General features: G+C 39.8%; 1 protein-coding gene across 2 annotated transcripts in view; it reads right to left on the bottom strand.

Moving 5' to 3' along the window:
• Window positions 1-6,901: 6,901 nt before the first annotated feature.
• PRKN (parkin RBR E3 ubiquitin protein ligase) overlaps window positions 6,902-27,948 on the bottom strand; it is an 878,318-nt gene continuing 857,271 nt past the window's right edge. For both annotated transcript variants that reach the window (XM_060753692.2, XM_060753691.2), the window contains 3 exons: window positions 17,447-17,533; window positions 9,005-9,122; window positions 6,902-7,782 (listed from right to left, as the gene is read on the bottom strand). In XM_060753692.2, the coding sequence (XP_060609675.2) occupies window positions 7,673-7,782; window positions 9,005-9,122; window positions 17,447-17,533 (315 nt within the window). In that variant the 3' untranslated portion in view covers window positions 6,902-7,672. The remainder of the gene's footprint in view (window positions 7,783-9,004; window positions 9,123-17,446; window positions 17,534-27,948) is intronic.

The following is a 27,948-nucleotide window of genomic DNA, read 5'->3' as shown; positions in this document are numbered from 1 at the left end:
ATTACCAAGTTCCATAAAGTTGCATTGTTTTTACCAGATATTTTCCAGCCTGCTTCCAACTCTAAATCCTAGTAATTCTGCCACTCCTAGACCTAGCAGCCCTTCCTTTCTGGCTTCTGTTGGACCCCTTCATTTTTCTACATTTGAATTTAACAAGCTGTTCAAACTCAGAAAAATGAAGCTGACAATCAACTAGTGATTTTATTATGTGGTAGGTAGAAGGCAAAAGAGGAGACTATTAAGAATAACAAAATAATGGAACAGATATTTAAAAAAATAACTGGCAGCGGAAACTGAAAGCCTGCTTATATATGGGATGATGATCAAAGGCCATTCAAATGCAAATGAATCATAGAAATTCATTTGTTAGAAAGAATGAACATCTGTTTTATATTATGCTGCAAACTAAAAAGACAACACCAGATGTAAGTATGATTACAGAGCTCCATTATTGTTAGTATGCCTCGTGATGGCACCTCCCCCCCCCCAAAAAAAAACACCTTACTTTTTCACTTTAACTGTAATCCACCCTAAAGGATTCCAAGAGATCCCTTGCAGTGGGGCCCCCTGGCAAGGAACTAACACAGAATGTTTGTTAACTCAGCTGCTCACTATCTCATAGTCAAAAGGCAGTCCGTAGTCATACACAGCAAGCAGTCCAACAAGGGCAAAGCATACAAAAAGTCCAGAGTTCTTTCCAAGGGTCAAGTCAATACATCTCACCAATTCAAGTCGTAGTTCACTCACCAACTCCAAAGTTCCATCCAAGACTTCACCAACAGAAATCCAAACTGTAGCAGTTTCACAAACATTGCTCTCAGCAAACTACCAGCTCCAGCTGGTAGTTTATGCCACTTTCCCAAGTGCTTTCACCTGTTGGCCCTCCTCTAGGCCAACCTATTAGATCTCCTCAGTTGGGTGGCATCGGTTCTTCATTGAAGCCTAGCTGGAATGTTTAACTGTTGGTCTGCTTCCTGGAACTTTGGATCTTGCCCTAACTGTGTTCCTACTTTCTGGAAGCTCCTAGTCCTGCTTTGCAGGGGTAGATTCGCAAGTCACAACCTCACAATTACTAAAATAATATCTACCGTGGTATAGGCGTGTGTTTTCAAGTCACCTGTTGACTTTGAATTTCATGGGGTTTCTTAGGTAAGGGATACTCACAGGTTACTTTGTCAGTTACTGTAGGCTGGAATTCAGAGAAGGCATCTGGTTTTTTGTTGGTTGATTTCCATCCAAATATTAGTCAAAGCTGACACTGCTTAGCTTCCAAGATCATATGGTATCTGATACTTTTAAATGACCTAGAGATGATGTCAATATTGCATCTATTCTATGTGTATGAATGATAAAGTATAAGTATTCTTATCTCTGTGGAAAGCTCCTCTTGGTATCAGCTGGGCACAAGATTTTGTGCTTTATGTTATCTAGTGAAATTTCACACAGAAATTGTATGATTCTTGAAATGTTACAAGAATGGAAGATGAATACGCTTTTATGGAAGCTGTAAAAGAGGTTTAAATATATTGTTATGGTGATCTACTTTAGAAATGAAAAGTGTTTTCAGTACAGATTGAAAAGAATTTTGTTGGATTTGACAGCTTCAGTGAAAGCAGCTTCTTTACACTTCTCAAGAAATAAGTCTGGCTGAGTTCATCCCTGTCAAGTGTGGTTGGCATTGTAAACTTAAAAATGTAACAATTTCACATGCTTCTTTGAAAATGCCCTAAAATTACACAATTTTAACCACATTGTTTCAGACTGGGATCTAATTCAGCTTTTTAAAATGAAATTGTATCTCACAGGTCTTTAGTACATAATGATTTTGAGTAAACTGGGAGGAGGGGTGTAGTGAAATCTACCTTTTAGGCGACCAGGCTGAAGCCTGAGTATCAGTGGCTGTCATCTTGAAAGACAGGCAGAAGCAGGAGGAGGAGTCAAGCCGACTCCTGATTGGTCAGAGCAATTAGGGGAGGAGTCGGTTGAGAGAGGGAAAGAGGCTGTCAGCTCTTGACAAGGGGGAGAGAAGTGCCTTGACATCAGACACAGAAGGAAGGGATTTTTAGGAGAGGAAGCTAAATAGGAGTCTGACAGGGAAAGAAAGCTTTAAAGTGAGCCTTAAGGATAGGGAATAAGTAGCAGACAAGGGCTAGGGTTACTGTATTGAGAGGATCAGTAACAGAAAGACTTATCTTCTTAGACTTGGGAGAAGTTTAAGAGAGCTTATTGCCCTGTGTGAGAGACAGATAGGAGTCTGTTCTCTAAGTGATACTGTTTCTAGGAGTAGAGCAGTGTGTTTAAGGAAACTCACAGTTTTAAAAGCTTTATTGTCGGTGAAACTCCTGATTTAAGTATACTAAGCCTCTACAACTGAATCAAGTTTCTGTACCGCTCATTCTATGAGTAGATATTTGCTTAAAGTTCAATAAACCTTTTCTAGTTCAATTTTAACTGGTGTCAGCTTCAATCTGTCAATCTCCTCAGAACTAAGTCAAGTCAATTATAGAAATCTCTTTAAAGTCCAGTCAGCCAGTGAAGAAGCAATAGAAGAACTAAGGGCAAACACACCTTACCTACAACACATTCACACTTTTGATTCCTCAGACCAATAAAAGCTGAGGTGGTGGCAGTCATATCTACCAGAAACATCGGTCCTTGATATATTTAACCTATGGTCAGCTGCTAATTTTGCTATACTGGTGGCAGCGGTGGGATTCTTTGTTCCCCCCTGCCTCAGATATATATACCTTTTAATTTTGTTATAAGGGGTAATGAAATATAGCTTAATTTCTAACTTTGAAACTGGAAATTGTTCATTTAATTTTCTGGTTTAATCAATTGCCGAAACAATTAACCACAAACTTCATGCTGGGATGGTATTTGCACCATAGACTATAATAACTTCCTCACATTTTCCAGTGTCTTTCTTGTTAGAGAATTGGTAAGGATGTAGAATTTTGCTGCTTACAAGAATGCACATGGCCTTTGGCGAGGTTCCTATTCAGCTCCTGCCTTCCCTAGATGTACTCTGATTTTTTAAAAAGACACCTTTCTCAGAAAAAAAAACACCCAACATTGGTATGGTGCAAGCCATAAATGCAGTTCTGTTCTGTCATTCCAAAAGAGTGACAGAAATAAGCAAACCTAACCAGCAGGGGCGGCTCAACCCATTACATAAAGTAAGCATTTGCAGCATAGTTGATTTTGCCCAGGGGTGCTCTTGAGACGCTCTTGGGGGAAAATAGACCTTGACATACGCGAGTTGTAGTTACTGGGATGTATAGTTCACCTAAAATTAAAGAGCATTCTGAACTCCACCAGTGATGGAATTGAACCAAATATGGCACACAGAACTCCCATGACAAACAGAAAATATATATCAGTGATTGGTGGTGGCAGGGGGGGGGGGGGCGGGGCGGGATACTGTTTGCTTACCATTGAAAATTACCTAGGGCCGCCTCTGCCAGCCAGTTCAAAAAAAGAGATAGAAACTTGCTACAAAGTGCAGGCTGCCAAAGTTAGGAGAAAGTACCCAACCTTTAAATGAGTGGTTTCAACTGAATGACATGCTAAATGCACTGCCACTGTGTAGTCACTGGCATATCTGTTTATTGCAGTTAGTCAGGAAGCACAGGTGGTCTGAAGCTATCTTTCTACAGAAGGCTGTACTTTTTGCATAGTATGGTGTCATCCTTTCCTGTAACCTGAGTGTTTATTTACTAAGTACCTCTGCTCCTGGGGATCCTCGTTCTTATGCCACTGATACTGATGCGATGAGGAGTGGGGAATTGACCACTGCTCCACTGCAGTTACCTACCCCTGCTACCAACATTTCAATTTTTGCCACTAATCCTACTGTTTATGAACAAGACTGAGAAGACCTTAATGATTCTTTATGTCATCATTAGCACCCTCTCATCCATCTGAGCCATGCAGAATCTCAGCTAATATGCTTAATAAAAATATGTTATTAATTGGAGATGTTAAGCATTGCCACAAGAGGCTTTCACTACCAGCAGTGCCAAGAAAGAAAGCTTCTTCTGATCACAGAAAGGTACATAGTTGTATCAGTTGAAAGATACAGGGGTGTATTGACTTCCTCTGACAAGAGAAAGATATAGAGGTATAACTTCTGATACAGGGGTTTATCAACTGAAAACGAAGAGAATTTGATCAAAAGATTAGTCAGTTGACTAAATCCTACAGCAGAACATCATGAAACTAAAACACCACAGTAACATGATTATATGGTGTAATATACTGTGTTTCCCTGAAAATAAGACACTGTTACATTTATTTTTCCTCAATAAGAAACACTATGGCAACAATCTGCATTTATGGGTTGATCTCTCTGGGCCCAGGAGCAGACTGCTTGCTGAAGCTTTTCTCCTATCCTCTGGTATTTCTGTGGGGTGAGAGAGGCCCACAGACTGTTGCTGGTCAGTGCTGGGGAGCAGCAGATTTACTGGTGTTTGTGGGGAGGGGGAGGCGAGAGAGACCTACAGACTGTTGCTGGTTGGTGCTGGGGGAGAAAGACCCACAGTGCTGAGTAAAATGGCAGCCACAGCTTCACGTCTTTCCCCTGAGGACACACAATACCCAAAGCAGAGCGTCCTGCTCCTCACTTTATTGAGGAGACTTTTCCTTTCACTTCCTATGTCTCCCTCTATGCCTCAGCTTGCAGCACGCACAGAACGACCAAAACTTGACAGAGGGAGCTGACCATGTACGCTGCATAGCCACACCTGTCACTATGTCTTATTTTCAGGGTATGGCTTATTTTAGGGGAAACAGGATATTTACCATCGGCTTGACACAAAGTGAGAGTGAGCCATTACTGGAGACATGCATTAATTTGGCTTCATTGACATATTTAGCAGAATATTATATAGTAACTTAGTTATGGTGGGGTTGCCTTTTACGAAGGACTAATTATGTTTAAGACATCATTGATCACTGAAAGCAAGTTTTATTTCTTCTGAGTTCAACATCCTCTAAACTGTATACCACAAATAAATTGATTACTGGCATCCACTAATTATTATGTTTCTTTAAAGGGGACAGCATTTTGGACAGGAATCAATGATGAAACTATTGAAGAAACAGCTTTCCTCTTCATTTCACTTGAACTAAAATCAATCTTGCACCAATACCTCTGTTGGACCAATCAAAATGTGCAAAATACTTCATTCTGGATTTCCATAAGTGATCAATGGGGCTCTGATTAGGATGCAGCTGACCATTGGTCCCATCCCCTTCTGTGAATTATCTCCAAGGGACAGGAAGAAACAGGGGCCCTGTTGCAATCTTCCCCTTCATGCCAGAGAGACATAGGTCTGCTTCTGCAAACTCCCTTACAATGGGTTGTTGTAGGTGTTTTGGGGTGTATGACCATGTTCTAGAAGCATTCTCTCATGACGTTTCACCTGCATCTATGGCAGGTATCTTCAGAGGTTGATAGGTCTGTTGGAAACTAGGAAAACTGGGTTTATATATCTGTGAAATGTCCAGGGTGGGAGAAAGAACTCTTGTCTGTTGCAGCTAGGTGTGAATGTTTCAATTGGCCACCTTAATTAGCATTTGATGGCCTGACAGTTTTTAGGTATACCTTGTTACTGCCTGAGGGAATTCTTTGTTGAGAGGTGATTAGCTGTTCCTGATTATTTCTTCTCTGGAATTCCCCTGTGTTTGAGTTTTGTTCTTTATTTACTGTTATAATTTCAGAGTTTTTAATACTGGTAGCCAGATTTTGTCCATTACAATGCAACCTGTATGAGATCTTGTGGGATTATGCTGTGGATTTGCAAAGTGGTTGAAAAATTAGAGTTTCATTCTGATATTCTGGCTTCTTTATTCTTTCCCACAACATAATCCTTTACTTTATGGTTCCATTGTCACACATTTTCTTAAGTGGTGCACACTCTCTAGTTCTTCTCCTCCTTTCAATGGAATTCATCCTGCTTTTACACACATTTGTGGCAATTCACAGTTGACCCATCTCATATTTGTACACAATCAGGATCACTGTGAGAAGGCAATCTCACAACAACACTGTTTTCATTATTTGATATAGCATCATTGCAACACTATTATTATTCACTGTAAAGAAGAAGAAGTGAACTTGATTTGTTGGCAATAGATATACAGCTGGGACAAGAGAGGCAATAGAGAGAAGGGAGTGGTGACTTTTTTAAGCCATGCTACTTTTTCCTCCTGTCTGGTTTCCTCCAGTGCAGAATAAGCTCAACTAGAAGAAAAACAGCTCAGGAAGAGGAATGGTTCAGAACTGTCTGCCTGCCCAACAACCTCTCTTTCCTCTTGTCCCACTCTACTTTAAAGCTCTTTGGCAATTGTCTGTGTCTGGTGAAAAGTTATCTGCTGTTATCATATCTAGTTCTGTCCTAACGTTGTTGTGCATCCTAGTGTCCCCATCGTGGGCAAGTATAACATTGATCACGCATCAAACCTGGTGCAGATTCCACAAAAATACATCATTAATTCCTGTAGCAAACTAGTTGAATCCCCAAATGCAACTCCTCTAACACTGCATACTATCATGGAAATATCTATGTGCAGAAGCTTTTTGGGCATAAATATTACCACATTTTTTTTAAAAAAGAAATGAAATTGCTAGAAACAATTTGGACAAGAAGTTAGGTAAAAAAAAGAAAAAGAAAAAGAAAATCAGCAACCCTATATTGTACCCAGAACAACCTCTTGTGATGAACCTGAAGCAAATCCAGATTCTGGCTTTTACTTACAAGACTTTGCCCACCAAGGCTCTAGTCTCAAGTCCACACTTCACCAATTAATCATTTGCAAAGTAGGTGAGGACAGCAAGATATTCTTTTAATGAAGCCTTTCATGGCAACATGAAATAATACTTTGCATGGAGTCGTAATTCATATTTTAAGAATTTTATTGAGCAATCAAATTATCCAAAAACTCAACTTAGCAAATATTGTGCGAAAAATCTACACACTATAGGGAAAGATAGCAAACAGGCACATATACACAAAAACAAAAACAAAAATCCACTGTGATGTGTCTCAGAGTTTTTGAACTTAAAATTTGTCTGGGAGGATAGAATTTTTATAGAAAAATCACACATAACAAGCCCAGATAGTGAATATAACATCAGTATAGTTGAAACAAACATGAGTGCCCCAATTACTCATATTTCAGATTTGAAGAATAAGATATTTACAGAAAACCACTCTTAGATCAAAGAAAAAAATTATTAAAAAGAAGTATTGCCACTGGTAAAATGACCCGTATTCCCATGGGAGGAAGATCAAAAATGAACACTGGCAGCTGGTGGCTTCCATGTCAGGAATGAGTACTTTCATTTAGATTTGGTTCAAACTTCAAAGGAGTTTTCTAAGGTGCTGAACTCATGTGAGGAATAGGGTTCAGCATCTTGGACAGCTCCTTTAAAGTTCACATTCAAAGTTCACAGCCTTACTGAAATGGAAGCAACCACATGCCAATGCCAGTGAGTGGTAGTGGAAGGAAGGGGCTATGCACCAATCCTCTGGTTTGATTTTCAAGCTTGGAAACATGAATACTATCTGAATATATATGGATTATATATGGTAGGCAAAAAAAGGAAGTTAGGACTTCATTTGTTGCATAAACTCTTGGCTGTGCAAAGGGCTGGCTCAGGCGGATGTCAGTCAAACCAGTGATCTCCCATACAATTTCTGTTCCACTCCAGGCTACAGTTCCAGCACCATTCAAATCTACACTGTGGACGAGGGCACTTCATATGCATGCATCCTCCTGGAGAAGAATGGAAACACCATAACCAAATAAGAATATAAGTAAAATGAGATTAGCAAAATCATAAAGAACAAAAATACACATGAGCTCTGTTTGCATGGGTTTTATTTGAACCATCCCCAATGTATGTGCCTGTATGTATGAAATGGGCAACTTCCTATAGTTCCTAGTAAGCTGTACTCTTGGGCTTGAAGAAGAATAAAAAAAGAGTCCATTTGTCACCTGTCACAGGGTGACACATCTTTCTGACAAGATGGCCATGTTACTACATTACCTGGCTCAAAATTACAGAAAGAGTGAGATGGGTCTTATCAGTCTATCAAGGGTTGCCATAAGTGCTTTATTATGTCAGTACTTTTTTGTTCTATGGAGGCATTGAATGTTTTCCGTTGTATGTTGGAATCTGCCCTGAGTCCCCCTGGAGAGATAGGGTGGAATATAAATAAAGTTTTACTATTATTATTCCCTATGATTTTACAAATGCATAGCTGCTGCGGAAGGAGTATCTACATTCCAGTCTTTTAGTATGGGGAGTGCAAGATCAGGTCAGCTTCCTTTGAAATGTAGAGTGAACAAAATACTTGACTATTCCTCATGGTACAGTAAGCTAAAGACACAACCGGAGGTTTTTATTTACTTGCTAAGGGGAACTGAAGTTCAACAGTACCACAGGGAGGTACAGCAGTGAAATGAAATGTTGCTAATGTCTATGGACACCTGAATGCAGAGAAGAACGAACAGCCCAGAGATCCGGTAAGAAATATTTTCATCGTATTACAAATGAAGGACATCCAGTGCTGGGATGGTGCCTATGGATTATTAAGCTTGGGTTTTGTGCATGAGATACTCCTAGTAGTATGAATGTTGTTTTACATATTATTTAAAAACATTTATAAATACACGTCTGCTGCTTATAGGCATGTAAATTATATTTTTACCATTTTATGATTATTTTAAATAAGATGGTATGTTTAGGAAATGGGCTGCAAGTCACACAAAAAGTCACAATGTTGCTCTATCAATCACAAAAGACAAAATTATAAATTGGATCTGGAGAGAGCAAAGTTGTAACTCCAGTATAATCCTGGCATAGAAACCAAACCAGACTCCTGAGTTAATCTAGAGGGGACAAGAGATAACTCTGACTGTATTACATTTTTTGGCTTTTAAGTAAAATTGACATTGTGAGAGTGAGTCATGGATGCATTTCAATAAAACCCACCATCTTTTTCTACTGGAACATGGCAGCGAGGGCATGGTTTGGTTGTTCTTTTGATTGTTTCTTTGGATGCTTCTTCCCACCGAGACTGTATGGCTGCATGCTCATCAACCTCATATCCCTGCAAAGAGACAAGAAATTATCAGGAGAATTGGGACAAATACATGTCAGGTGTTTTCTCCAAGCTTGCTCCTGAAAAAAATGATTTATGTCAGGATAGGCATTTACTCTCACCTTACTGGGGGCATCCCCTAAAAGGCTGTTGTATTGCATTGGTAAGAAGCACACTCCAGATAACATATAATATCAAGTAATGCCCAATAAGTCAAATGTCACATTAAATCAAATGTCACATTAAGACAGGGTCAGAGTTGACTGTAACCCAAACAAGGCTTTTAGTTTTCTGAGTAAGTGCTATGCAGAGTTTTATTGATTCCTCTACTACTCACCAGCTTACTTTTGACCTGAAAGCTTGGGAGATGCTTATATGTGGTCTATTGGTCACAGTCTGCTCATCTATACTTTGAAACAATAAAGCCATTGACTTCCCTTTATGGCCAGGGGTGATATTTCAGTGACATTCTTGGAGAAAACAAAGGATCAATATCACTTATTGACCTTGTGTGGAAGCAATCTATATCCACATAGTTTATATGATGATTGTGCTGCACCACACTTCTGCTTAGTACTGACATTGTACAGCTGATTGATTATCTGCCAGTGAGCCACAATGCAAAGGAAAATGCACACTGAATGTTACTTCAAAATCTGTAAACAAAGCAAATTCAATCGATTCAATGACTGTAGTCTAGTCTGGACTACAATAGGATCTTGGCTCTTGTGAAATTATCACACTCATGAAACACTATTTATAAAACCATGAACTGAATACATCTATTGCACAACAAAAAAGTACAAGTGTAAGAATACTTATACATAGAATCATAGAATCATAAGTTGGAAGAGACCTCGTGGGGCATCCGGTCCAACCCCCTGCCAAGAAGCAGGAAAATCGCATTCAAAGCACCTCTGACAGATGGTCATCCAGTCTCTGTTTAAAAGCCTCCAAAGAAGGAGCCTCCACCACACTCCGGGGCAGAGAGTTCCACTGCTGAACAACTCTCACTGTAAGGAAGTTCTTCCTAAAGTTCAGGTGGAATCTCCTTTCCTGCAGTTTGAAGCCATTGGTGGGCATCCTAGTCTCCACGGCAGCAGAAATGTGTATCCCTTCAACAAGATTCTAGCCAGAAGCAAAAATTAATGCTATGTGAATGAGCTTCAGGCATTTCTTCCTTGCTTCTCCTCCTTTGCAAAGGCCACAGAATCAAAAGCATCTCCTTCCATGTTCTGCTCACTGGGACTTAATGCTCCATCTTAACCACAACAGACTCTTGAGTAATTTAAAATATTACTCATTCAGACAATCCAAGCTCAAACCACAGTTTCTAGTTCTTGCTTGTTAGGATGAATCAAATTGCCATTAAAACTGACTGCAGTTCATAATTTGGATGAAACAGAAAATTGCAGCTAGTTGTAAGTACAAAGTATATTCTAAACTTCTTCCCAGGGCTAATGTAGTCAGATGTCTCATCCACAATATAGTATTTCATCACATATTAGTGGCCATTGCTCAATAGTTGCTTTTTTGTTCCCAAAATTCGGAGTTTGGCTTTCCTAACAAAAATAGTCACTGTCTTGATTCATTGCCCCAATGTACTTCTGGCAGATGACTAGTGTAGTCAGCAGAGGATGACTGCTTCCCTGCTGTAAACAGCCTTGCTAAGCTTCCTGCTCCATGTGCCTCACTGCACTACATAACAGCTTCACCTGCCCACCTGCCTCTTTCAGTTCACTCACTTGCCTGTCCAACCTCTTTCAAGTACAGCACTTCATTCACTTAGTCCCTTACTCCTTATCTTGTCTACTCACCTGCTTTTCAGTCATGATGCTTCATTCATCAATTCATTCACTCACTCACTCACTCGCTTGCCTGCCCATTCACCTTTCAGGCACTCAGTGTTTTTGGACTTCGCTGTGTGAAGTGCCATGTCTGAAGGGCATGGATGAGTGAAGCATCTTGCCTGAAATCTGGGAAGGTGGGCACATGGGTGAAGCTAGTTTTTATGTAGTGCAGCAATACATGTGGAGAGGTAAAACTAGCTAGACTGATTAGAGCGGGGAGGGTGCCATTTTTGTACATAAAACTGGCACAATTCTTTTCATCGTGTAATACTCATCCCAGCCTTTTTTTTTATTAAAAAAATGAGGTAAAAAGTGTGACCGTTATGCAATGTGAAGACAACATGATTTCATAACACATTCCTTTAAAAATGAATTTCAATCTTCTTTTGTGCTTGATTTGCACTTTGATTCTGAAAATTTTAAATATTGCTTCCGTATTTGGGTTTTTCTTTGGAGAGAAATCGATCTTTGAGCCTTGTAAAAATTATAATGAAGAATTTCTTGTAACTTTTATTGTTTTATCCATTTTTGTTGGTTTAATGACTTTCTGCCTTTGAGTACTATTGTTTGTATTATGATATAAATTGCTGCACAGTGCCTAACAAACCTAGGATGAAAGGAGATATACAAATGGCATAAATATAATGGGTCTGGTTAAAGTAAAAATTGCTTATAAAGAAGTTAAAAGCTGGACTTTGCTAGAAATGTATGTCCAACACCATGATCCATACAGACATGCATAAAATAGTAGGAGGGGAAAGAGAAGGATATCTTATATAACCTTGAAAGTAAGTTACATTTTTGCTATCGAGTGGATTTCCTGTAAATATGTTATTAGATCTTCTTTACATTTGTAGATTATCACACTATAGAATCTTCCAATTTCATTTTAGGCTGCCAGAGTGAGTCAGGAATGATAAAAAATAATCTAATAAAAGAATACTGATGGATGTCCTTTCATACCCTTCTTCAAATCCATTTGGCTAATAGACCTTGATTATGCCAATTCTTAGCAGACTCAATACTGTGTTCCTGGCCATTTGGATCTTTGTATTAAAAACTGTTAATCTCCACAAATGGCAGAGACATGAAAGATTTGTATAATGTGTGATATACACTGGGAATAATATCTATGTCTGTAATTGAGAGAAGGGAAAGAGAGAGTAAAGGAGTAAGATGCATAAGAGATGGTCTTAAAATGCAAGCTTGTATACTGAGATCACGTTGCAAAGAATCTGGTATCAATCTTTATTTAAAAATGGATTTGTTTTTAGTCATCTGGATTTGTGTCTTATGATTGAATTTTACTGTGATAAACAAAGACATGTAGAAATGAGTTGCCAAAGCCATCAAGATAAATCCATCTGAGGGAAAAAGGAGAAGATAATGGATATGAGACATACCAGGACAGCATAAGATGAAAGAGACGTGGACTTTGATCTAACTATGTCTCAATGATGGATTTTAAAGCACCTTTGATCATCTTTTGTATGACCAAAAGAAGAGAGTGTATTAGAGGAGTGTATAGAATATTTCACATACCCTGCTTGCTCTACCACACAAAAGCTATTAAGGTGGAGAAATATGTGGCTTTCCAGATGTTTCTGGACCATAACTTCTATAACTCCCAAATGCCGTAGCCAAAAGTGAGTGATAATGGGAACAGCAGTCCAATATCTTGATGATGTTTTTCTTTCTGTCATATAAAAATGAGCCAATTGTTTCAAAGATGTTTGTTTACAAAGCTATTGTCCTCCCAACTCTGTTAGATGCCTGCGAAACGTGGGTTGCCGACAACCGTCACTCTCAACTTCTGGAACAATTTCATCAGCTGCCTCTGAAAAATCCTGCAAATTTCTTGGGAAGACAGGCGGACAAATGACAGCGTTGTGGAAGAAGCAAAGACCACTAGCATTGAAGTGATGATCCTCCATCATCACACTGGACTGGTTACGCTGTCAAAATGCCTGATCACCATCTCCCAAAGCAGTTACTGTACTCTCAACTCAAGAACGGAAAACAGAATGTTGGTGGAGAGGAAAAAATATTTTAATATGGGCTTAAAACTAACCTTTAAAACTGTGGCATAGACACCAAGGACAGGAAAGCCCTGGCCCTTGAGGATTCGATGATGATGATGTTTCACAATTAGGGCTGACAAACCTTGTGGTTATTTCTCCCATTCTTACTCATCTCATTACAGTAACAGTACCAACAAAGAAGCATGGACACAAAAGCTACTTGGTATCATATCTGCAGATGTCAGAAACCCTTATCATTACATTGATGGCACAATACTATTGTAGCCAAATTACTTTATACATAGAAAAAGTGAACAGATTATCTACTAGGCATTCTCCTAATTTGTCGAAAGTTGTGTCTACCAGCTATGGCTGATTACAAAAGATTGCCATCTATGCAAAGGTGATCTGTACCTGCAATGGTACATACCTGTTGCTAATCAATAAAAAGATAGCAGGTATATAGTTGAGATAGCAGGTATATAGTGGCCCTTTGGTATCTGCTAGAGTTTGATTTCAAGGCCTCCCATGCCTAACAAAATATGTGAATGCTGAAGTTCCATTGTACATAAATGTGTAGGAAAATGACAGCCCTTATATAAATTGCAAACAACCCAAATGAATTCAAAGGGCTTGAAGATTTGTGAAATGGTGGAAGGGTAAAGCAGGGTATGTCTACACATCAGCATAATGCTCAGAACACAGAAAAATAAAGGTTTGCTTTTTGGAATTTCCGCCCAATATTTTTGAGTTGTGTTTGGTTGAATCCATAGATGCAGAACCCATGGATGTAGAGGGCACACTTGAGTTTGAACAATAATTGTTACTTGTGTGCTTTCTGCCATCTTCTGATAATAACAAGAACTGCAAGCTTAAAGTCATCCCAGATAACCAATCATATAATAATACTGTGGTCTTCTGAACTACAGTGAGACACAGCAATAGCATATATCCTGAGGGCTCATTCCAAATAGAACAGTCCACTGAGTTAGTTGTTGATTTGTGAGGGTTTTTTTTTTTTTGGTCGTTTCAGGAGTGACTTGACAAACTGCAAGTTGCTTCTGTTGTGAAAGAATTGACTGTCTGCAGGACTTTGGGGGATGCCTGGATGTTTTGATGTTTTACCATCCTTGTGGGAGACTTCTCTCATGTCCCTGCACGGGGAGCTGGAGCTTACAGGGGGAGCTCATCCACGCTCTCTCCAGATTAGAACCTTTGACCTGTGCCAGGATTGGTGAGTGAACACTCAGGTAAATTCCATTGATGTAATGAGTCTACTACAGTTGGATTTGAGATTGGGATTTTGTCTTATTTCCTTGATAAGAGCATAGATAGTGAAGTAGATGTGAAGTAGCTGTGTTGGATCTGTGTATTGTGTCCTTTGTCTTACCAGACCCAGTGGGCACTAGCTACCCTGACTATATCCATCAGGTGTTTGAAACGCATAGCTCATGTGTTGCATGGGATCCACCAGGCTCCAAAATCAGCCCCTAAATCCTCCTAACACCTAAACCTCAATCTATCACCCCCTAAATTGTTTAAAACAGGTCAAAGCCACTGCAAATGTGTTGGTTTTTGCCTCCAAATCCCTTACATATCCCTTTTCAAAAAAAAAAAAAAAAAAAAAGAAACCAACAAAAAATGAAAGCAGAAGTACTGTGACATCATTTCCAATTGTGAAAAAATGGCTCCTGCTTCCCTCCTCTGCTGACGGCTCTCCCAGCACATATTTTTAGGCACAAATAATAAAGATTTATACAATTGGAAAATAAATGAGAAATTATGATGTCACTATCTTTTCAGAACATTTATGACGTGCCTACAAAGATAACTTTTGAAAAAGGTGAGGCATTCAGTGTTGGAAACGCTGCTAATGTTTCAGTAAGCACTAAATATAATATGCAGATGTCATCTAAAGTAAAGGTTTTCTCCTGACATTAAGTCCAGTCGTGTCCAACTCTGGGGGTTGGTGCTCATCTCCATTTCTAAGCTGAAGAGGCGGCGTTGTCCCTAGACACCTCCAAGGTCATGTGGCTGGCATGACTACATGGAGCACCATTACTTTCTCGCCGGAGCGGTACTTATTATCTACTCACATTTGCATATTTTCGAATTGCTAGGGTGACAGCAGAAGCTCACGCCACTCCCTGGATTTTAACCGGTGAGCTTTCAGTCAACAAGTTTAGCAGCTCAGTGGTTTAACCCACTGTACCACTGGGGACTTCTAGATGTTATCTACAGCAAAATATATCCAATTGCTAATTAGAAGCAAAAAGGAGATTGCTCCCAATCTGTTCCCAAATATAAAACAGAATTAAGACAGATTTACTGACTGCAGAGAAGTACTTCTTAGAATGAAAAAAAAATGAACTGAATACAGTAATCATTTCAGAGGAATAAGAGAATCCTATATCTTTCTTTTAGTAAAACAGTGCCACCAAGTGGCAAGATATCAGAAATACATGAAATCAAAGGAGTATTCTAAATTACTGAATGAGAAAAGTTCAGTGAGCAAATGCAAATATGTTTTTGTGTGCATAGATAAAACCTAACAGCTTTACTTATCCCAATCCCCAAATTTATGCAAGCGAGGAAGCATATAGATAATGGCCATAAGCTCTTAAATAATGAAAGACAAACAAACGTGAGACTAAAATACTATATATTGTCTGGTTCAGCAAACAAAGACTGAATAAGCAAATACGTTTCTATTTGAGAATCTGATGTATAGTCAGATGTGTATCTCTAGGGCAGGCTTGCATCGAAATTACAGTGACCATACAATGAATGTGAATGTGCAAAAACTGATACAGTTCTATGTATTTCCAGATTTGCTATGATCACCTAACCTAGGACTAGGTTATATGCATTAAATCCTTGACAAGATGCTTGGAAATGCTTGCATAAAAGCTGCTGCCAAACCCATTTAGGAAAACTTGCAGGAATCTTTTCTATCATCCAGTGACAATTGATATTACTCAACGTTAATCCAAATGAATCAATAACAGCACCGTTCCCTGTTACATCAATACCTTTATCTCTCATCTGTGGCTTGTAAAAGGATTCAGCACACATAAGCTGATAGTCTGCTAAGGAATATACACATGTAAGTTTCTTTATATGTGTGCATACAATTGGCCCTCTATATCCATGGCTTTTATATCCACGGATTCAATCATCCATGGTTTGAATATATATATATATATTTAATCCTCCAAAAGCAAACCTTCACATTGGGTGCTGAGGAGGGAGGAAGGACATATGGTGGGCCCTAGGAATCCATCGGGGTTTGGTTCCAATGATATAAGGGACATGATTTTACTACACCATTGTATATAATGTGATTTTAACATCTACAGATTTTGGTATTCCAGGAGAATACTGGAAACAAACCCCAATGGATTCCTAGTGCCCACCATATGTCCTTTCTCCCTCCTCAGCACCCAATGTTCCTCGACATATTGAAAAACCCGTGAGGCTGTCAAAGCCATACCCTGCTTTGTGAGGAGTAGACGGCATCACAGAATCAGAATAATAGAGTTGGAAGAGACCACATGGGCCATCTAGCCCAACCCCCTGCCGTGCAGGAAAAGCACATTCAAAGTATCCCTTGCAGATGGCCATTCAGCCTCTGTTTGAAAGTTCCCAACAAAGGGTCTTTCACCACACTCCGAGGCAAAGAGTTCCACTGTTGATCAGCTCATGCTGTTAGGAAATTCTTCCTAATGCTTAGTTGGAATCTCTGGGAGTTTAAGGCCAAAACATCCAGGGACCCACAGATTGAGAACCATTGAGCTAAAGTGATGGATTCAGGTCTGTCATTCCTCAAAGTCTCCATCGATAAGGAAATGGATCGGTTTGTAAGGCTGCAGCTTAAACATTCAGAAAAAGGTGGGGTCGAACAGAAGACGGTGGTAGTTGTGTCTAGCTATGTCTCCTAATGTACAATTAAAGCTATGAAATATAACAGAGCATCGCAGATTCCTACCCCTAAAGTTGCTACCCAGGAAAGAAAGCAGACAGGATAAAAATGCCTGTAGTTTGCCTTCCTTCCCTTGCCACATTTATCATAGTAGTTTTGATGGCTGCAGCACTCTACGTCTTCATTCTTGCCTGAAATTACAAATACGTTTCTATTTATAGCACTGAGGCTGAGCCAGATGTGCATCTGCAACTGTGAATGTGCAAAAAGGGTACAACGTTACAGATCTCCAGAGTCTAAAACTTCAGAAACTCTACGTATTATTTTCACTTAATTCAGGATCCTTGACCTGGAGTATCATGCATTCATCCAAGGTTTTTTTTTTTTTTTTTGCCCTGCAACCACCCACATTCACCTCCAGTTTGAGAATAATAACTGTTTTTACACTTGATTATATTTATCCAAATATTTCTTGAGCTAGTTCAGAGCTAATTTTTCAATGGGATGCCATTTAAATGTTATGAATATGGAGCCGAATACCTTCTGAGCTGTGACTCCTTGAGCTTCGAAGAGAGTGAGACATTCGCCTTCATGATATTCTTCTTTACATTCACGGCAGAAGACAAACTGGAAAGAGAAAGCCAGAAGAAATAAAGCATCAGGAACAGAGCCATAACTGCAGTCATAGAGGGCTCTATACCATCACTTCTCTCACCCCATTACATTTTCATAATCGCTTCTAACCATGCATTTTATTACCTAGCCTTCTCATTAGCACAATCCCATTTTTGTAGAATTTTCTGCAATGAAATAAGATGACTTTATTACAAAGGATTCTTTCATTTCCTTCTGTTCATAGAATCACAGAAAACTGTTGCAAATGACTGTGACTGAAGTAAAACAATAGCCTTTTTGGAAGATGGTTAAGACAGAACTATTACTAAGGACCTCTTCACATGGCCCAAAAGAGCTATCCCATTTCATCATATTTCACCCTCCCTTCTGTCCTCATCACACAGAGAGCAGGAGAGGGTGCTTTGGCACTCTTTGCCTCCCCTCCATCAGATGGCAAAAAAGGCGGTAACACACATTGCCCTGTGCAGTGTCCTTTCTACCATACCACGGGCTTTTTAGCCCCAAAATACAGATAGCTCCTTTTGGTGCTTCCCCAACTCTGGGAAAGTGAGTAGGGCCTGGCATACGTTGTATGATGCCATCTGGCAGGTTCTGTCAAAGGACCTCCTTTGCTGCTCTTAAAAGTGGCAAAATGAGGCTCAATGGCCCCTTGTGAAGAGGTCCGTAGTCATGTTTGCTCATAATCTAACATCTGGATTGGCAACTGGAATGGGTTGGGGGACAGCAACATTGATTTTCAAACATCCTCCAGATGTTTTGGACCTCAGCTCCCACAATTCCTAACAGCTGGTAAGTTGGCTGGGATGTCTAGGTGCTCAAATCAAAAACACCTGGAGGAGCACAGTTTGAGAAACACTGTTCCATAGTAAGCAACAGAAGTAGTGGATTTTATATTATTTTGTCCTGGAGAGTAAGGAGTTATTCAAATGTTTAGTATTGCTTCAAGAAAAAACTGAAGATGAGTTAAATAGAAAAGAGGTGGAAGGACATTTCACACTGTCACAGTCAAATGCTTAAATTCTCTACCTGTTTTGAGACATAGAGTCCCTGAATCATGGCAGTCATAGTTGCACACCAGTGGTACTCAAAGTGATATTCCTTGGACTAGTCCCTAAGAAATTGGCCGCTGGTTCCGAGTGAATTTCCAGGGAAGAATGAAACATTTGTAGACAATGGACACAAATATGATGCTGCTCTGTGGCACACTGGAAAAAAATAATTACCAAACCCCTATACCTGATAGCCTGAGAGGATTGCTATACCTTAAATTCAGTTAGGACTATCCATTTGTGAACTAGACCATTTAGCAAAATGACCTACAATTTCAGCAACTAGTAGGGGGAAACAGTTATCCTTTGCTGTAAAGAAATTTTAACTGTCAAATTCTGGAAACTGTTGTTCATTCGTTCAGTCGTCTCTGACTCTTCGTGACCTCATGGACCAGCCCACGCCAGAGCTCCCTGTCGGCCGTTACCACCCCCAGCTCCCTCAAGGTCAGTCCAGTCACTTCAAGGATGCCATCCATCCATCTTGCCCTTGGTCGGCCCCTCTTCCTTTTGCCTTCCACTTTCCCCAGGATAATTGTCTTCTCAGATTCTGGAAACTAGCTTGAGTTAAAGGCCCAAGCACAGGCTGTGGCTGTGGAAAAGAATAAAAAACTGGGGAGTATCTGATTAAATTCATATAAAAACAAGTGGGGCATCAACAGATGGTTTGTTTATTAGCTGAAAGGTTTGATAAGTTTTGGTCTATTAAGACCCACTTAGAATCAAATCTTCAGAAATTTCTCAACCAGGAAACCTTTACTAGAAGGATTAACACACATTGCACTTCTCCACAAATAAACAGGCCATACTGTGATCATCTTGAAACATCTGTCTTGTTTCTTTCGCACATTTTTCTCTTGGCCAGCTGGCAATTCTAAAATCAATCTGCAGACACAATCCTAGACCTGGCAAAAGTTAACTACAACTTTAGTGCTTATGTCGGCTAGGGTTGGTGGTAGTCAGTGTCCAAATCACATTGTAGGCACCAATTTGCATATTCTTATCTTCCCAGCTTCTGCCAATGGAGCAGTTCAAAAACACACAAATGTGAGTAGGTCAATATGCACTGCTCTGACGGGAAGGCAACAGTGCTCCATAAAGTCATGCCGGCCACATGAGTATAAAACTGATAAAAATAGAAAGAGCACAAGCAGCTAAATAATTTTTGACCAAAACCAGGCAACAGCGACTGCGTTTTCTGTAGCTTTAAACAATTCTTCCTCCGTACATGAGCAGGGCATTGTGGACAAGCATACAGGTGCAGAGTTGTTTGTTCTGCTCCACAATTGCACAAAGTGGAGGATTCTTTTAGGTAGGCCATTTTGCCAGGTTGTCTTTTGATCTGCCCACTCCACTTCTGTTCAGGGACTTCCAAGTTGCCCATTCTTGGCTTGCCCCTGGAAGTAGACTCTTGTGGGGGACCATCCAATCTGGATTTCCTGGTTTAGCTGTCCATAGGGTTGCTCTCGCTGTTGTTGAAGGAACATTAAGAGGAGTGGTGGTTCTCATTAAGTTTTTCCTTGATTTGAGTCTACTGGGAGGAGGCTGATAGCCATGCAGTGGATGGCTTTCACAATGTTCAACCTTATTTCTCTAACAGTTAGCAGCAACTTCTTGTTTCTCACCGGGAGGGCGGGGGGGATGCCAGCTACCTTACAGAGTCTATCAACAGGTTTAGATTTGAGACTTCCTGTGATTATTCTGCATGTTTAATTGAGTGCTATGTTCACCTGCTTCACGTGGGCAGACTTGTGCCAAACAGGGCAGGCATACTCAGCATTTGAGTAAGTCAAGGCCAGGGCTGATGTTCTTATTAATTTTGGGTCTGCTCCTCATGCGCTGCCAGTAAGTTTCCACAGGATGTTATTGCATGCAGCTACTTGATGCTTGGTGTTCGTGCAGTGATCTCAGGTGACACTGAGATATTTAGGATGGAAACAGTATTCAAGCTCTTGGCCTTCCCAGATAACTTTCAATTTCCTGTTGGTACAAAACTCATTATATGATGTTATTTGAAGATAGTAGGAATCCAACATACTAAAGCATACAACCTATTCAATAAAACTGTTGATACTAATGATTTCCTTCTTTTCTCTGTCTCTTCCCATCCTCACTAATGTGCATGGTATTCACCTAATCTTCAAACCCATTGATTAGTAAGTAATTATATTAAGGATTAGTAAGGAATTATGTGTTTCACATAGGGAACAGTAGTCTACTGCAAGTACAATAAGTAGCTAACTAGAAATTTCAGACAGTGAACCAAGGATGGAGAATTTTTAGAAATGTGTTGAGAGCCTTTTGGGTATATAGAAGACATTTTTCTATACATCTGGTTCACTGAATTCCCTTGGCTTCCCCATTCCCAATCAAGAAGTGGGCTCTGCAAAAATCAGTGGAAGAAGATATACAGATTTTGCTTATTTAACTCAGGGCAGTTCTGAGTAGATTAAAAAAAACACACTGGCTCAAAGTTACAGCCTTTGCAAACCCCATAGTATGTAAACAACTGAAAAAAAGGGGTGGTTGGAAAGCAGAAATGGGCAAATTTGGGAAAGAAAGGAAGAAGTCAAGAAATGAAAAGCTGATCTCCCTCTGTGTATAAAGCTTTTCACTTAATTACCCAAGTGCTCAGCACTGCATGTGAAATAATAAACATACTAAAGGAGTTCAAAGAGGTTTATGGCAGCTCATCCCAGCATATTGAAGAAACCACAATTAGGTCAATAGAAAGGGAGAAATGAATGGAAACAACCTGCAAACACTCTCAATCTTTCAGATCCCAGGGCATGACATTCTGAAAGGGACATGGCTGGTTAAGGGCTAAGCTGACAAATTCTCATCCATTCCATTCCTTCATAGCTGGATACCCTTTATTTCATTTCTGTTCATTCTCAATTACATCCTAATCACAACTTTTCAGTTAATTCTCTGTAATTGTTTCTCTGCCTCTTTCCAGACAGTCATGATACAGGGGACTTATTAGTCTGTCTAGCAAAATAGACATGTGTAGCATTTCTCCTATCCTAGACCTTCTTCTCCAAAGAAATTTTAAACTTACTGTTTCACAAAAGCTGTGAAAGAAGAGTTTCCCACCCTATTGAATCCTAGTGGCCACAAACTCCACAAAATTAACTTGTTAAAATTACAAGTATAAGGATCAATACTAGTAAATTTAGCAAATAAGCGATGTTGTGGGTGGGTGTGTGGGGGTGGAATCTAAAAAATCCATAATGTGTCAAATCGAAGAACTAAGGCAGTTATTTCCAAGCTCTGGTCTATCTGTACGTCTATCATCTATCTTGCTATTATATATTATCTCTCAGTCTGCCAGAGCCTCCACAGAAATGCACAATGGAAAAATACATAAACAATATATCTTTGTATTACAGTATATGTGTATTCTCCCTTATAATGAAAAGATTTGTTATGACATATGCCAATAATTTCTGATCTATCATTTCTCAATTAATTTCAGCGTCCTTGCTGGCTAGAAGAAAAGTCAACAATCCAATGTGTTTTTTGGGAATGATAAAGTTTTGACCCTTCTTTGGAATGCTGTGGCATGTCTCCATCACTAGGCACACAGAGAAGACAAAATGATAAACTATTCTTGGTTTCTGGAAGCAGAGCTTGCTCTTGCATATAACAAATAGACATATCAACAGTACTTGACACTAAAATGTTTATCTGTCTCATGTTTCATCTTTGCAGTTCCACTTTGCACTCCGTCACACTTCTATTGTCACTTTAAGTACCATAGGAAATCACAATTCATTGTAGCACTGCAGAAAGGATCCTTATGCAAAATGAAACCGAACAATGGACTCATTCAATTCCACTCTTTAAATGGCAAGAGTGAAGGCTGAGGAAGGGGACAGTGGAATTATGCATTTGGTTGTTTCAATTTTGTTCCCTTCCTCGTGAAAATGTGTATTTTGGCTACAAATTTCCTGGTAGCTTTGGAGGGTCTCTCACCTCAAATGACAGGACAAAGAAAAGAGGAAACAATTTGCTCTTCCCTATTCAGTTAGGAGCTGCTAAGGAAGAGAGATAGGAACATATTTGAAGCTACAACAATATAGTACTTGAAAACCATACCACATATCATTTAACAATTCACATATGAACAACACCAGGACATAAGTGGTCAACATGAGAGTGTGATCAAGACAGAAAAAGTGATTGTGGTAACAAGAAAGAACAGAAAAAACTAGGGAATACGGCAGTCATGTCATGGCCAGTTCAGATAATGAGTTCAAAGAGCTGCTTGAAGAGACAGCAGAAGAGATGGATGGAAGTTTCCCACAGTTTACCCAGTTTAGCACAGACACTGCCGCAGGTAAGCCTTCAGTATATAAGCAAACACATCTCAGCAGCCTGGAGCAAGTCCTTCTGAGCAAGCTACAGATGGTTTAACCATACCAACATTTTCAGAGTGTAGGAAGAGTGAGTAGGGTATCTCAGGGCTCAGAATTAGCTGATAAATTATCAGTAATCAAACAGCAGCTGAGATCCTAAGATAAAAGGTCCTCAATGTTGTTAATCTTTGCAGAGAACAACATTGTCACCTGATTTGCATCCAACGCTTGTTTATTCATCTCTTGGAACCTGACTCTGATGCTTCAAGGATTTCTGGCTTCAACTTTTGGTAATCTGATATTATCTTGCTCTGGCATTGTTGTTTGTTTGAAGTGAGTGTTTCTGACTCTCGACTGGACTTTTGACTATTCTGCTGCTTTCTAAGGAATGGTCGGGCATTTCTGAGCCTGGACTGTTGACCTTGTTTGGACTTTGCTTACCAAACAGTGTCTCTGTCTATGGCAAGCAGTTTGCTTTTACCAGGTTTATTGCTGGTATTAAACCAGAAGTACAGCTAATGATAAGATGAAGTAAATTGGCCCGGGCAAGATTTCTGAGAGTAGATTTGGGCCCCAGTGTAATTTTCTAGGGGTATGGGTTCTCTTGGCAATGGTGGCAATAACAGTAGATTTGTCCATCATTCAGTGTGATTTCACAAAACAAGGTCTGAATGTATATTACCTTATGTTATCTCATTCTTTCTCTTTTTAGCTTGCTGGGTGTTCTGTAAGCATCTACACTGAGTCTCAATGGTTTCCCTTTTGGCCAACCCTTGTGTCGTTGTCTTTTGCAATGCCCTTGATTCAATATAAACATCGTCTGCACCAGCAGGTAGAAGGGTAGCCTGCACCATATAACTCAGAAATAAAACCAGTTTGAAAGAAGCTGTCCTGTTTTGTTTAATGTCCACATTTCTTATTCCTTATTTTTATTTCTTATGCTGTGAAGCCACTCTGAGTACCTTAGGGGCAGAAGAGCAGGAATAAATGAATTACTTAACAGAGCCTGGATAAATTCACAGGTTCATGTGTTTGAAGTGCTGATAGTGATTACTATGCCGTTGTCTGGTCTTTTGATGTTTTATAAGCTGCCTTTACTTATGGAAGCCTTTTGAGGCACATAGGCAACAGCTGTCAATGGAGGCCCGGCATGATATATCTCCATCTGAATGCAGAACCTATGATGACTCACAAAATTCATGCAAATCCACTGTGGACTGGAACACCATTTTATGTTGGGTGTTCTGAGCAAGCTTGGGAGGTTTGTTAACTATAATTGACTCCAGAGGAGCAGCTACTTCATGCGCAGCAGTAAAAAGACAAAATACTGTGGAGCATGTTATTAATGAGTTAGTTCCTAAGGTGCTAGATTTTACTTGTCTCTTAGCAATAATAAAAGACAGGATGGGGAAAATGGAAAGACTCAACATAGTTAATCCAGGAGGAACCAGTCCTTGCCGAGTCTCTTTTTGTTCAGCTTACAACCAATCAAAACAGTACTTGAAAGCATTTTCTTGGCTCATTACTTTAACCATGTACCCACTCCTTTGCCTTCCAGCTTGAGCAGTTTCTCATTTTCTGCAACAGTAAACACAACCCCCTTTGTTTTCCTGGTCCCTTCTTCCAACTTGTCAAGCATCTCCCATAAGGTATTGCATTGTCAATGCCTTCTTCAATTCTTCCAAGGATATTGGCCTTCATTGTCCTTCTGATTATACTGTATTTCCAAAGAGGCTTCTTCACTGTATCTTTAATGTGACATTTGCACAGGTACAAGGTATATCAGTCACTGCGCAAATGTCTTAATGCTATAACTTTTAAATACCTCTGGCCATAATATACTCAAAAGCATTTGTATTTATATGTATTTGTTTACAAATCTTATAAGGTATTCTATAACAAAGGTTAGGCTGGCTAGCAAAATAAAACTGTATAAGTGAAAAATGAAGAAAAATAATCGACGGAGAAATAAAATGTGATACAGCAAAGCACTAAAATATATACATGTTGAATATTTCTTATTTGAAATGCTTGGTGGTAGATGTTTTTCATATTTGGTCCTCCCCCAAATTTTTGAATACTTGTATAGACAAGTAAGATGTCTTGGAAATGAGATCCATAAGCAGATGCAAAATTCACTAATACTTTATATATATTGTGTACACAGCCTTAATGAAATTTTGTGCTCAATATTTTTAATACTTTTGTGCATGAAACAAAAGTTATCCATATTTAGCCATCATAAATTACAGCTTTCACTGTCTGATCCAATTCTGGACAATTCTGAATTTCCATTTATAGTAAATGAGTCACATGCCTCCCCCCAGTACAGAGAGATGCCAGCACATAGTAATACAAAGACATTTCTTACCTTCAATGATATATTTTTAAATGGTTAAATCTGGTCTTAGCAAGCCTTGCAGAGGGGCATATTTTTAAAGGATGCAGTGGATGCTACATATGTGTTTGGGGCTCCATTAAGTGTGGGCAAACATTGGTTTGGTTCCCATGTTAATGATTCTTTATCCAGTTTGCGATCTCTTTGAACTATATGGATCTGAATGCTTTTGCAGCCAGAAAGGGGTGTGTTCATATATCGGTGACACAATATGCAAAACAAGCATTTGCACAATGTGCCAGGGTTTTAAAATGGACACCATTTATTTTGAGGGCAGAATGTTATGCTCTAACCATCACCAGAATTGCATTTTGACAGAGACTTAGGACCTCATCACATGAGGTCTTGGCTCCATCCTAGGACGATTTCTGGATGGAGCCAAAATGGAGCCCAGTGGAAGCCATCACATGATGTAGGGTTCCTTCCAGTGGATCTCCATCCTGGCAGTGTCCTGGGACAGAGCCATGAGAACACTGGAGGTTTCCCGTGTTCTCATCTGGTAAGCCAAAGCAAGTATGGGGGAAGCCAGGTGGTGACGTTTCCCCCCATGGGATGTAGAAAGCAGCCATGCTGTTTATATGGGATGCACAGATTTGCCATGCTGTCTGGCAAATCCCCCTACTGTCACCTTCTTTTTTTTACCTCAATGTGACAAGGCCCTCAATGTGTTCAAAAACTTACAATTTTTCCAAAATGAAAATCAGCCACAGGAGACTAATTTTGATGGCATCAGATTTATCATCTCTGATAGTTAGAGCCAGGCCCGTAGCCAGGATTTCGTTTCGGGGGGGGGGGGAGGGGGCTGAAATTTTTTCAGGGGGGGTTGGGGGGGGGGGCTGAGTTTCGGGGGGGGGGGTTTGAGGGGGCTGAGTATCATTACCCAAATACCTCCATGCATATGGGATATATTGAGTATGGTGATCAGATCATGATATGAATAAACATAACAGTTTAAATAATGGACCAGTAAGGCCTTTTCGCGAACCACCATGAGACTTTCGGGGGGTGCTGAAGCCCCTCAAGCCCCCCCCCCCCGGCTACATGCCTGGTTAGAGCTGTAGTCCAAAAAGTAACTTTCTCCAAACTCTGGATTTTAAATGAAGAAGGGGGAAAAGAGAACTAGTAATACCCAATAAAATGGGTGTAGAGAAGAGATGGTCGCCATGCAAAGGCTTGTTAGCCTAAGCTTTGGAGGCACTACAAAAATCTCTGCAGATTATTTTGAAGTTGTATTCATAGAATCATAGAATCATAGAATCAAAGAGTTGGAAGAGACCTCTTGGGCCATCCAGTCCAACCCCCTGCCAAGAAGCAGGAATATTGCATTCAAATCACCCCTGAGAGATAGCCATCTAGCCTATGTTTAAAAGCTTCCAAAGAAGGAGCCTCCACCACACTCCGGGGCAGAGAGTTCCACTGCTGAACGGCTCTCACAGTCAGGAAGTTCTTCCTGATGTTCAGACGGAATCTCCTTTCTTGTAGTTTGAAGCCATTGTTCCGCATCCTAGTCTCTAGGGAAGCAGAAAACAAGCTTGCTCCCTCCTCCCTGTGACTTCCTCTTACATATTTATACATGGCTATCACATCTCCTCTCAGCCTTCTCATGAAGAAGTCTATTAAATATTACCAGGCTGAAACACATTGAGCTAACTGCAAGAATGAAATCACATTTTCCAACACACCGAGACTTCGTCGCTCTTCTACATCCCATCCACCAATGAAGAAAACTAACAGCAAGAAATGTGATGCTGGAAAAGAGTTCTATGCCAGAAAAAACCCTACAAATAAATGAGGAAGCAACACTGACTACTGCAATTGAGGCTATCATACTTTGGACATATCATAACATGACATGACAAGACTCACTGGAAAATGGAATAATGTTAGGAAAAGATGATTGATTACCTTGAGGTTTTCCTTTATCCGTCAAGGCAACCATGGCTCTGAGTATGCAAGACTTGTGCAGGGCAGCTGATGTTCAGGTCTGAAGGTCTCACTTTAATTGGGCTGCCAAAAGTCACACCCAACTTAATGGCAAACAACAATAACACAAATTCTATCACTTCTGTTTCTTTACTTGGCATATTTTAATTGTACTGCTTTATTGTTTGTATATTTTAATTGAAGAAATGTAAGATGAAAGACATCCAAAGGAGGAAGAGGAGAAGGAAGACGTTTGACTAACAATGTCATTAAATACCAATTAACAAGTGACATTTTCCACCTATCACATATTTAATTAGGGAACATACCTAAGAAGAGCCCTGATGTATAATATTATGTGCCTTTTGAGTCCTTTTTCTCTTATGAAGCAGTCCCGTCTGCTGCCTGCCTCCCCAAAGCTGGTCTTTAGAGGCCATACTGCCTCTGAATCTTCCTCATGAATCCATCATGACTAATAAGAAGAACGCAAGAGGAGGGGTTCCATGGGACTATTTACACATGACTATAAGTCATGCAAATGCTAATTTTAGTCCCCAAGGACTGGAGGCGCTCCATGGAACTGGGGCTTAAAAGGAGGAAGGGGGAGCTTTGCCATTAACCAGCCTATCTTTCCTTAAACTGATGCTTGTTTCTTCTATAATCCATGCTGTGCTGTAA

The sequence above is a fragment of the Anolis sagrei genome, chromosome 1 (assembly GCF_037176765.1).
Source record: "Anolis sagrei isolate rAnoSag1 chromosome 1, rAnoSag1.mat, whole genome shotgun sequence".
NCBI classification, from domain to species: Eukaryota; Metazoa; Chordata; class Lepidosauria; order Squamata; family Dactyloidae; genus Anolis; species Anolis sagrei.
The sequence above is the reverse complement of the archived record's forward strand: the minus strand, read 5'-3'. Positions and strand labels throughout refer to the sequence as shown.